This window comes from Galleria mellonella, unplaced genomic scaffold (assembly GCF_026898425.1).
Source record: "Galleria mellonella isolate WM207_F2 unplaced genomic scaffold, CSIRO_AGI_GalMel_v1 utg171, whole genome shotgun sequence".
NCBI classification, from domain to species: Eukaryota; Metazoa; Arthropoda; class Insecta; order Lepidoptera; family Pyralidae; genus Galleria; species Galleria mellonella.
Genome location: NW_026442014.1, coordinates 6,301,779 through 6,314,805, shown reverse-complemented (window position 1 = coordinate 6,314,805; position 13,027 = coordinate 6,301,779). Strand labels below are relative to the sequence as shown.

At 32.6% G+C, this 13,027-nt stretch overlaps 1 protein-coding gene across 2 annotated transcripts in view; it reads right to left on the bottom strand.

Moving 5' to 3' along the window:
• Nucleotides 1-9,689, bottom strand: part of LOC113518231 (homeobox protein dve-1) — a 119,141-nt gene extending 109,452 nt beyond the window's left edge. The window contains exon 1 of one of the 2 annotated variants that reach the window (XR_008252600.1): nt 9,461-9,669. Coding sequence is in view for 1 of the 2 variants with exons in the window: in XM_026903051.3 (XP_026758852.2) it covers nt 9,461-9,550 (90 nt within the window). In the remaining variant the exon portion in view is untranslated. Of the gene's footprint in view, nt 1-9,460 lie in introns of both variants that reach the window. The other variant, XM_026903051.3, reaches the window with a different exon arrangement.
• Between the last annotated feature and the right edge of the window lie 3,338 nt (nt 9,690-13,027).

Below are 13,027 nucleotides of genomic sequence, written 5' to 3'. Positions count from 1 at the left end.
TAAAAACGGAATTGTGTTTTGGAACGCGGCGTGTCGTGCGCGGGCGCCGTTCTCCGCGCACTGTAATTGCGCGGTGCGGCGCGCGCGCAGATTATCAGAAGCAAGTGCGTTCGATAACGCATGCACACGGACGCGTATTATTAAATTTATTCTTTTTTCGTCAGAATCTGCATAATGAGGGGGGCAAAAAAGTGGGTAATCGCTAGAGTGCGCGTCGCGTTCCCCTGGAGAAAGGCGGGCACTCTTTGTCTGATGTCCATGAATGTATATTAAAAAAGCGCAATGCTACATTATTTTCATATTATTATGGAAAGTGGTAGACAATTAGATATGAGCGATGATATTTTCATTGTTAAAGTTTAGACTACTTTTTTAGTACTTGATACACTTGTTAAAATTTATAGGTACGTATATTTTTTGTTAATTAAAAATGATGTCGATAATGACGCGATAGCTTCCACACAGCGCTAATTTACACGCACGTCAACACGCTACAAAGTATGCAACTGTTGCACACACTACATTTTTTATAATTCTAAAGAATTTTTCTGGTCTAAATTAAAAACTACCCTATGTATATCCCACATGTTCTATATACCACATTTTTACGCCTAAAATAATTAATAGAATTTAATGAAAGACAAATAGATAAAAGCAAGCTAAATGATAACTAATAACTTAAAGTGTTATATAAATAAATACATAATATATTATTGTTTAGTGTATTTCTAGGATAACTTAAAAAAAAACATAACATTGAACAGATATTTTACGAACTTATTACTGCATATACTCATTTACGTAACAGCCTACTTATTAATGTATACTTACGTGTAATTTATGTAAAATTTTCTTATTTCACCTCAGTTGCGCCGAGGGCTACCAAAATTCCAAAACGACCACCTTAATCCTCGTATGATTTCATATGGGAAATTGCCCAATTATAAAAAAGAAGATAAAACATTCCAAAGATTTGCGTATCCTCGCTATAGGATATTATTTCCTTTCTAATGGATTACTATCGGACAAAATTTTTCATCGCTGTAATTCGTAAATCTCTGAACTCATTATTGCGAGCAATCTCTCAAGATATGGCCGTCCGATCTTATGTTCGTGAGAAATTTGCGTTGTAACAGGATCGAAGGCGAGTAAAAAAGGATCGCGCGTGTCGTCGTCGGCCGTCCGGCAAGTAGCCAGTAATTTATGGTTAGTTTTTGGCTGCTCCCGCGCAATGCAGCCTCGCGGCTTTTCGTCGGCACTTCGCCCCCGCGCTCCTCCATCCCGCTGGACGCATCAGATCACCCGGTCACAGACCCCGCGTCACTGCGTCAATCTCCACTACTTATCCGTCCGCCCGATCCCCTATATTAATATTTTTTCCCCAAAAAAAAAAAGAGCAGTAATAAAGATCCTATCGGCGCAACGCCGGGAGCCCGGCATCGAACATCGAACGTTCGCTTTCGAAACATAAAATTGACAATATCGCAACTGATACTTATTAAGACATGTATTATTAACCGTAAACTGGTTCATTGTTGCGCCAAAATTAATCTCGGAGCTTAGCTGCGTCACAAAGGCAACTCGCCGGCCGTACAGTGGCTATTACGGACACCACATTATAATTACCTTTTTAAATAGTTTTTTCAGGCGGTACCCATATTAAAACGTCAATGTAAATAACTTGTTAGCCGCAATCTCATTTCTGAGCGATTGGATATTACAATAGTGTACGTGATTTGAGAAAGGTAACGGTGTCGCCGCTTTATCCGCGAGATGGAGCCTATTACGGGGAACGTGGTGGCGCGGGCGCAGACGGCGACGCGAGGCGCGCACGAGCGCGTGCCACAACTCGCGACGTCTATACAGACAAGCACTTAAATAATTTTATGAGACAAACAAAAAAAATCTAATCAAATGTTTCTCATAGCAAACATTGATCTGAGTGTTTGGTGTGTTTTAAATTTTATCAAATATTAAACGGTATAATGAACTTTCACAGTTGATAAAGCATACATCGAACGACAACAATATTTTTACGAGCGAGAAGACAAGAAAATAATCCAAGTGTATCACTATCCAATAATATGTCCGCGCAGTCTGCACGGAGAACGGTCGCGCGTGGCGGTATAATTAGGTACGAACCGATCATTGTATCGGTCTCCAACGCAAATTGAACCACGGAATATTTCACCTGACACGACGTACGTGTCTAATTGCACGGATTATTTATACACTATAACCTCACCACACTTTTTGTGGTGTCCGCCGCGGCACGCGCCCACTTTCTACTTACCCGTCAGAGACGTAATTGTGCTCATGTATACCCTTTTTTGTTTCGGTTTCGAAACATCTAGTCATCATTGAGAATCGGTAACGGTGTTCGGGTTACGTTGAAAAATGTTGCTAACTGCTACCTATCATAACAGCCAAGCTATATGGTAATTGCTTAGGCGTTGAATAGAGAACAGATGCGAGCCGTGTGGGAATCGCACGAGATAATTATTGCACCTAAATAAACAGAGCAATTAGAAATTCTGCATACTATCGCGGATAAATCAATTTTCTTGGAACTTTATAGCGGTAATATATAATAGTTTTATGAAAAAACATATAATAGGGCAAATTATATATTTCACTAAAGAAGAAGTAGTAAGATATGCTTACTTATATCTAAAGTCTGTGAGAACAAATGTTTAACTAAACTTACTACGCTATTACAATTGTTAAGTGCAGTATTTCCTTTATAGAACTACGATACTATCCTCATAATATAGGCGTTTTAGTATTTGATATTCTTATCTTTATTATTCTATATATATATATATATATATATATATATATATATATATATATATATATATATATATATATATATATATATATATATATATATATATATATATATATATATATATATATATATATATATATATATACAAACAAATATTATTAAAAAAATACGTAACAGATTTTAAATCTTTTACCTATAGTAAGCTACATTATCAGTGAAAGACTTACGCTATATCGTATTAATAAAGAAAATAAAAATCTTCTACCTATCTATCCGTGCAAAGCTGAATATTATAGAAAACATTACAGTGCTAGACCCTCTAGAGATAATAAAACTTACAAAATAAAACCATTAAAAGTTATCGTGGACAAATATCATGAATTCAGAAATAATTTTCAATTTATTTGAATAATTATTATATTCTTTTCTTCTGAAAATACCTACAAATTAACGATCCATCTATTGGAAAGTTGCAAGTATAGATTGAAGGATGGCCAAGAATACGTTATCGTAGATTATCAGGGCATTCATTATGTCCATGACAACTCCCCCGTATCGCTACTCTTGCGGACTAATACGTGTTCTACATCCGTACATCAGACACTATCTTCTATATCTATCCAGTACCTATAGACATCAGAATATGATCGCAAAACAATTTTTGGTCACATCACTATTTAGATATTGATATGTAATTTGTATTAACCGCCTTATTCATAAAAACTAAAACCTTCTACAAAGCTGAAGTGTTTTTTTTTTCGTAACGGTCTGAGAGATTTGCGCAAAAGAAAAAAAAAACAAAACATTATTAAAATATACAAATTGAGAATTTTACACAAAAGAAAAAAAAAACAATAGTTAAAATAGGTTTATGAGAGGTTTAGTATTTTTATGAATGGAGTTAGAGTTTTATGTGACGACAAAATTAGTTTCACAGTCAAATTTCTAATGTGAAGTGTCAATGGATGCGTTTTTTTTTACAGAACAATTATAACAAAGTCAATATATAATCAATGACAAAAAAAAGGTATATCACACGAGGCAGGCCATAATATGTGACGTAATGTAATATGATAGTCTATTGTGGTTTTGTCTTTTAGCAATAGACACCACTTTCAGTCAGATACACCATTTATCCATCAATTTTAATAGCATAAAACAATTGATATGGCATTAAATTAATACTATTTTTGTAACAGCGGCTTTACTCGTGTCAAAATACGCTGATGTTTCGTAGATACACTGGATTGAAAATATTAGAACGCGATATCATATGTCTAAACGTAGACTGCTTCGCAACAAGCAATCACAGCAAATTGGCAAACTTAATTAAAATGGATCCAACATAGGAACAAATTATATAGGTTTCCAAAATTCAAAACTGGAAATGTAATCGCGTAATATGGGCAAAAAAATACTACTTTAAAATTTTAATCTTTTAGAAGTAATTATCGTGATTCCTAGCACAGAATAGACCACCCCCCTTCCTTTCGCATGAGTGCCGTAAGAGCCAACTAGGAGAACTTAATGGTCAAGGAATGGGCAGCAGCGTATTATTTTAAACGTCACCAAAGGCTAACTGCGGTTGCCAAGCCGCCTGCCAAGCGAGGCAACTACTAGTAAAACCCCCTTACGGGAAACGCCTATGTTCATCAGTGGATGGTTAACGGCTGGCATGATGATACTTGTGAACTCTGTCGTTTATAAACAGATTTGTAAAATTAGTTTTTTTATTTAAAAAGATATACGTTTACCTTCAGATTGGTCACACAGAAATTTCATAAAAATTCCGTCAATAGGCCGGTTTTTAAATTAAAACAGCTGATCAATATTTTTATTAAAAAAATTTAGTTTTTTTTTTTATTTAAAACAATATTCACCATGCAAAGAAAAGTATTTTTAAAACTATAGTAACTCGGGCTCGGCGAATTTATCACTGCGCTATACGATATCAGCACACTGCGTAATGTAAGAGTTATCGGCATAGCAATAATCCGCGATAATGGATTAGCACACACGACGAATATTTATAAACACAATCGATTTGATCGGGGAAACTCGATTATAATTCCATACTGATAACATCACTATTAATGAGAATTAAAACGCTACCTTTTTTTTTCTAATACCTTGTTTTAAAAAGCGAATAAGGCACAATACCAGTAAGTGACAGATTCAGATTTGATACAAAGTAAGGCCACGTATTCAGTGGTAAAGAAAGAAAGAAAGAAAGAAAACATTTATTGACAACAACAAAAAGTTAATTAAGTTATGAATTTAAAAAAAAAAGAATTTTACATTTGTTATTGCCAACATGGTCACCACTCAGCATGTGCTGCTTTAGCACTTATAGCTAAACTGGTTGATAGATACAATAAAGAGATGCCCCCCTTTATTAATATTATTTTTTAGCATGCAGCTTATCTAATGATAAGTATTTACCGCCGCCCGTAGGCACCCGTAACATTAGACGAATTGTTGCGCAAGCTTTTTAGAAATTAAGGAACTTTTTTCTTGAAGATTTCAATGTCGTATCGTTACTGCAGTTGAGAAAAGGTCTGGGACACTGCAGCGGCTGGGGAGGCAGGGGTTGCATACCCGTAAGCTCTTATTCTAGAATCGGAGAGATTTCTAGACAAGGGCATTCCTTTATTCTACTACAATACTACGTTAAAATTGTAAAAAACGAACAATGTATTTGCAATTGAAAAAGATTATTTATGTTTATTATGCCATATGTGATTTATGATTCGCACTATTATTACGTTACTGAACGAATTAATAACCATCTCCCTTTTCTGAGTTGGTTAGATAAGGTAGATGGATAAGTTTCAACTAGCACAGATTTATTCATATTGTTAAAAATATTCAATGAGATATCTTTTCATTCGTATCACAATAATCTTAAATCGATTAAAAACAAATAATGATATTACGCAGTTACATTTAATTATTATGGTTGAAAATTATAAAACCTTCATTAATTACAAATAAGACAAAGACGCAAACAAAGTGCCTACTAATTTAAATCATATAACTCAACCACATCGAAATTGCTTCTCCATAGTTAATAGTTTATCTTTTTAAAATACTATTAATAATATAATCTGCAAAATTATCCAATTATCTATCACTTTACTGATTTAATGAACTGTACATATTGATTAATCATTAATATACATTTGCTATATTGTTTTAATAAAAATGGCAATCAATATGATCAACATTACGTTCCCCCATAGACTGCCGTAAGAAACGGTCTTGAATCACCTGCGTTTATCGATTCCTTGTGACATATGTGAGGTCGTTGTCCATAGAGTTTTAATTCTATTAAAAAAAAATTAAAAAAGTATTTATTTCAGTAATTATACTCCCAATATAGGGTGACTTTGTACAAAAGTCGATTGCTTGGGTACCTCTGTCCCATTCGTGTTTCAACCGTAAAGCAGTTGTGTTTGCATGGCTGTGTTTCGGTTTGAAGGGTGAGATATGGTGTGAATTTACAAGATACAGAGGAATAACACCTGAGTCCTCAGGAATGGCAACGCATGGGGTGTATCATGGGCGAAACAGTATACTCTGTTATGTGCATGGTACTGCTCATGTCTATAGGCGACGGTTACCATTTTACATCAGGTGGGCCGTCAGCTTGTTTGCCATTCTAAGTTGTATAAAAAAAAAAGAAAATATAATTTATGAATGTGAAAATTTGTAATGGGAATGAGATATCTGAATTGACATCTAAACATATTTATTACTCGTCCACTAATGAACGATTGAACTTATTTTTAATAAAATTTACTAAATCGCTACAACACACCCTGTATTATCATGCAGGTTATTTTTATTTAAAATTACGCAAATAAAACCGCAGTTAACAGCCGGTGTCTATTATTATATTTTTCTTTGTAATGTCATTGTAAATTATCATTTTAATTTCAATTTTACAACTCTTACATATAAGAGCATATTGCTAACAAAATTTTGATCAATCAGTGCAACGTAATTTTATTTTAATTACTGCGAAATTAATATGTACTTTTATATAAACCCACAAAACATAAAAAAATTAATCTAAGTGATTTAGCTTAATTACAATAAGAAACAAGTCCAAAACATCTTTAATTAGTAATAAAATTAAACAACTGATTCTTTTTTTCTAGGTTTATTTTATCTTACATTATTTATTTATGACATTTAAAACTATAGTTTTAAACCGTTAAATTGTTTTATTTAATTAAAACAATTTTATTATAAAGATTAATATAATGATTAATAAAGCATTTTATATTAAATAACATATTATCCGATAACTGTCAACTGCTGACCATAGACCTCCCCTATAAGGGGGATTTGCCAATAGTTGCCACGCCTGGCGGGCGGGTTAGCAACCGCAGTTAGCAACGTCCCTATTAAAACAACTAATCCTAACATTTTATGTTAAACGTTATATTTTTATTATAGCAATAAGGTGAAAAAAAAATTATAACCTGTTTAAATTTTTATAACTGAACCATTCAATTTGATAACAATTTTCAATCAAGAAATCTATGCTTAAATTGTTACAATAATATTCTTAGTACATTTATTTATATTTAAAGTATCAGTGAAAATATTTATTTTAAATTAATTACAATATTTTTACGAAAAGAACCCCCAAGTGTATGGGCAAAAGGGAACCCCAAAACAAATCTAATTATTTGAGGTTATTTCACGATAAAATAATTCATTGCACTTATGCAAGATGAATTCTTATAAAAATAGCAATAGGTGTCTAATAAAATGTGTTTACAATGAAATAAATAAATTTTATATAAATTAGTGGACCTGTTAAATGTTGTACTGTCATATAAATTAGGGATAAGGGTACCCTAATCACGTAGCGATATGAAATATATTTTACGACCTATTGTCATACCTATTAAAATATACTATTAAATTTCACAAAAATCGAACGATCCGTATCGTAGGAGCGCGACCGCAAACACCGTGATACGCAAATATCTATTTATTTATATATATATATATATATATATATATATATATATATATATATATATATATATATATATATATATATATATATATATATATATATATATACATATATATATTCTATAAAATTATATATATTGTCTATAAGGCAATTATAAATTATATTGAACAAATTGATTCATTAATAATATATATTATAAAACACTAGTTTCATCTTCACTTCTATTGTGTAATTAAAATTTATTTAATTTATGAGCAGCAATTTATCTACTTAAATTAAATCTAAGTACACTTATCTAAAAGATTTCAATTAAAAATCTTAAATACATTGCAATTATTTAAGTGAACATTCCTACCTGTTTAAATGTCCACACATTTTTCAAATCAAAGGTAATTTATCAATATATTTGCGATTTATTATTAGACAACAAGATTATATACAAATCTTTCCATTATAATAAATAATTACAACGAAAACTGCAGGATAATTACGTTGAGTAGATACTAAAAGTAATTAACTTAAAAACATAATTCGAAAATAAACAAATGTTTATCCGCATTAACTAAATCTGTCAATAGTTGTAACAACCAAATTAACTTATAACATTTACAAATGAGTCGATCAAACAAAATTGTTTTAACGACCAATTTATTTAGGGTAAGAACTTTTGTTTGATTTAGTGCGCTATAGTAATGTCTTGTTGCAAATAATCTATTGTTTACTTACAATATTAGCGCACTAATGTGTTCCATTATTTTTGAATGCAAATCAGTATGGTTATCAGATGAACTTGGCCACTTATTGTCCAAGTGTATTAATGAGGTATGTCCAAGTACAATGCATTCAGCACTTGAATATCGATACAGATATTAATATTAGAATAAAGAACTGCGCGTATGATTATTTTAAATTATTGTTAGAATGCTTAATTATATGGTATATCTATGTCATGAGTAATTTTTTATTTTATTTTAGAATTTATACGCATGTATAAATTTAATTATCATCTATGGAATTTTATTTATTTTTAATTGTATAAATACGTAGATATGTTTTATTTACAGCACAGAAACAAAATATACTTATATATAATTAAGAAAATTATGACCAATTTGTTAAAGTTATAAAATTAGCTACATGTAACCCTTCCTTTATACAAAACAATACGCGTATACACCAGATTCACGCAACACTACACACACAAATAACACACTCTTTTACACTAATTATTGCTGAACTTCCAGTGATGCGACATATCAAATAAATATCTCCATATTTTTTTTTTATTATTTAATTTAATCTACCCTCCAAAAATAAGCATAATATTGTTTGGTATACAAATTGGGAATCTGTAATTGGCTAATGTATGGTGTAAATGTAATATTTTTAATTATTCTAGATATAAGCTGTTCCAGATGTAATATTAAAACAAATAAATAAAGCTTTATTTAAGGACGCACTGCACTCCGCTTTACGAATATGAACCCGAAGTGAAAAATTGTAAAAATACCCAGTTAATAAAATAAATAAAATACGTCCTGTAAGCATTACCATAAGCACATAATTTAAATAATTTCTAATTACACGTTTTCTTAATAATTACGATTAGTACAAAAACCAATATATAATAATAAAAAAAAACCTATTAATTAAATAACTGTGAAAAATCTAACCTGCGGCAAATCACTAGGTGCCTCTGATTTTACGGTGTTGGCTGCTGCCCACGCCTCAGCGAACGTCTCCATTGCACTTTGAAAGTCCATCTTGTTACAATTCACGACATCGACATGCCGAAGTATCACTCTACATGTGCACGGTGCGTCGGACACCGACAACAAACACGAAACACGTATAAACCGAGCGGCTGGCGGCGCGCTACTAGTTCGGCCCCGCCCAGCGAACCGCCCGCAAGGAGAAAAACCGATAGCGGACAAACCTTCCCATTTGAGAGATTTTCTTTTTTAAGCCGCTATTTTAACGAGTTTTTTTTTCTTCTAAAGCCCAACCCACGATGGTGGTTGGGCGTTTGGGATTATTTACACTTGTAATTCACAGATTGCTACAGTGTGATGCCTAATTTGTTGTATAGAGGGGTGTTATCTTGGTTAAGCGTAGAGCGTTTTTGTTTTGATTCGCTATTTACGCTCGTTTGCATGTATTGCGTTTATTACCGCGTAGTCCAAATTAAAGATAATGATCATTCGGAATTAATTAGGTAACTGCTTACGTGAAAATATTGTTGTGTCTAAAGTGTAGATAATGTGTGGTAGGTACATACTGATAATACAGAGATTTATTATTGCGAGTTTTTTTTTTTAGTCCATTATACCTAAATCTTTCGTGATTATTGCTTAGTTACCGATATATTTTATTTTATTGAATACTTATGTATATTTAAACATTTATTTTGTGGTGAATTAATAGTTTACTATTAAGTAACTATTCAACATTTATGACTATAAATCCCCATAATTTAACATAGCTACGAGACACAAATTATAATCATGACATGATTTTTTTTAAACTTATAAAACTAATCAATAGAATGAAAACGGATGTCATTTTCATTCTCATGATTGGTTTTTTAAGCCACCTTCAGAAATTATAAGACAATCCATCCGTATTTTAAGTGACTTCCTTAAACAGAATGTACGCAATTCGTATGGTTTTTTTTTTGTGGCTATGTTACAATCACGTTGCCAATTCTGAACAGGTTTTGATAAATCTTTTTTTTTTTTTTATTTAATGCGCTTTACGGACTCTTCTTTGGTCCCAAATTAATTTACGAATAAAATATAAATGAAAAAGAAAGAAATAAGTAAATGATTATGTATTGACATAATTATTGCTTGACGCGCACAAAAAAAAAAAGAAAAAACAAAGACAATTGAGAACCTCGTCTTTTGAAAGTCGCTCAAAAACATCAGTAAACTTAATTAAGCGAATTTCTTTACAAATTGAACCGTCAGTATCAATATGCTCCTAAATTTATAATTTAAAAAGCTATCAAGGTGGCTAATTGCAATATCCTTGCAAAATGGCGCCGCCGCGCCGTCCTAGGAAGCATTTTTATTCATTATATAAATCACAGTGGCTTCCCGTCTTCACGGGATGTAGAAAAAAATGTCGCGGCTTCACATAATTTTGTACGTGGCCGTTAGCGAGCGTTTAACCAATATTACCTTCCGGGGAAGTTAATTTTTCTTAATTTCTCCTACTTCCGAAATGATCTCCCTTGTGGATATTTGAAATATTGTTATGGGAAATGTGCGCGCGGAAAAAAGCGAGTGAAAAAGCGCTATATAACTTAAGATAGACTTATGTTATATATATTTTTATGTTCATCAATATCATATATAATATCAATAATCATCTGCTCTCGATTATTTGGTTTGGTTTATTGTGGAAACTTTACTGATTTATGTTATGGTTATGTATACTATTTTATATGTTTTAGATATTATATGTTTCCCTTTCAAAGTAAAATAAAAATAAAATAAATGTTTATGGCGTCTTTGATATCACAAAGACAATAAAGAAAAATATATCCGTAATAGTATAAAATAACAAAAATAGTACTACACAAACACTATTTTTGCCGTGTGATCCCGGCATAGAATGGGTTACTCCTTCCATTCCCGTAACTGTCGTAAGAGGCGAATTTAATAGTCGAGTGATGGGTAGCAGCGTCCATCTTAAAACGCCACCGAAGCCAACTTGCCTGTTGTCAACCCGCCTGCCAAGCTTGGCAACTACTGGCATAGTAGTTTATTTTGGGGAAGGCCTATGTTCCGCAGTAAACACTTAACGACTGATATGATGATGATGATTAATACCCATGTGGATAGATATCACATATGGAGATTCACCAATGACTTTAAAATGTCTTATAACTGACCTATGGTTTCTTCAGGGTCGGCAACGCACGCGTAATACCTCTGGTATTGCAGGTGTTCATAGGCTACGGTAACCGCTTACCATCAGGTGGGCCGTACGCTTGTTTGCCACCTCAGTGGTATAAAAAAAACCTATAGTTAATGACAATGAGCATTCTACAGAGATTTTTCCAAGAGGCTACAGCATGAGGTTCTTCAAAAAGTGTGTATTAAAGTTTCTTCGGAGTTGGCAACGCCCATCCCTGGTGTTACAGGCGATCATAGGCTACAGTGACCGTTCATCATCAGATGAGCTGTATGCTTGTTTGCCACCTTCGTGGTATAAAAAAATCGTAACATATTACTCTTATATTTTACGCTCTTGGTGATGTAGTTGGTTAACACACTGGGTCGTATTCCAACGATCGCAGGTTCAATCTCCACACAGTATGGTCTGCTGATTTCTATATGCAATATGTATGCTTAAATACTTTTTTATAAATACAAAAAAGTATTTAATGCTGTCTGTCAGTCCTGTGTAATACGTTCAGTAATAATTATTTACATGTATTTATTATATTCCAACGAGAATAGTGATTGATAGAGAAATAGAATTTATGATCTCTATGTAATTAGCTACAATTGTTAATATGTAAATATGGATGTATGTGCATATGTGTATATATATTTTACTAAATGTGAAATACAAAAAACTAAGTCTGCAATAAGAACCGACAACCGCTCCGCCTGACGATCTAGCCAAAAGTGAAGTCCCGGATGTCCCGCTGGTCCACGAACAACAAGCTCCTATTTAGCATTGTTTATATGTATATATTTACACTATTAGGTTAGTACCTGTAAACAGAAATATGTATATACAATAAATAAATAAATAATCATCACAGACCAAATAATATATTGCTTCCTTCTTTCAATTAAGCTCAATTATTTCAGTAATACCTACCTAACCCCAATTTTAAATCGCAGGAATGTATAATTCCAATCCGACGAACACAAAAATCTTTCATCTATCTACTGTTAAACTTCCAACTCATTCCCCGGTGATATAAACTCTCATAATAAACAACAATAAACCAAACGACAGCGATAGGTTTGCCTCTGTCATGGTAGATTCTAATATACTCGGCGAAATGTCGGCTTGCCGTGTCTTACATTCACCATAATGGCAATAATCGGTAGGTGCCCCTGACAACCCCATTAGAGAACATAGTCGTGAGCATATTGATTTATTTCGATATTCTTTTGTTAAAGATAATCTACCAAATATATTATTGAATATCAATAGAACATTTATAAGAGGGAGGTAGGGATATTGGAGGGGAATCTATCGTAAGTAGGGCAACG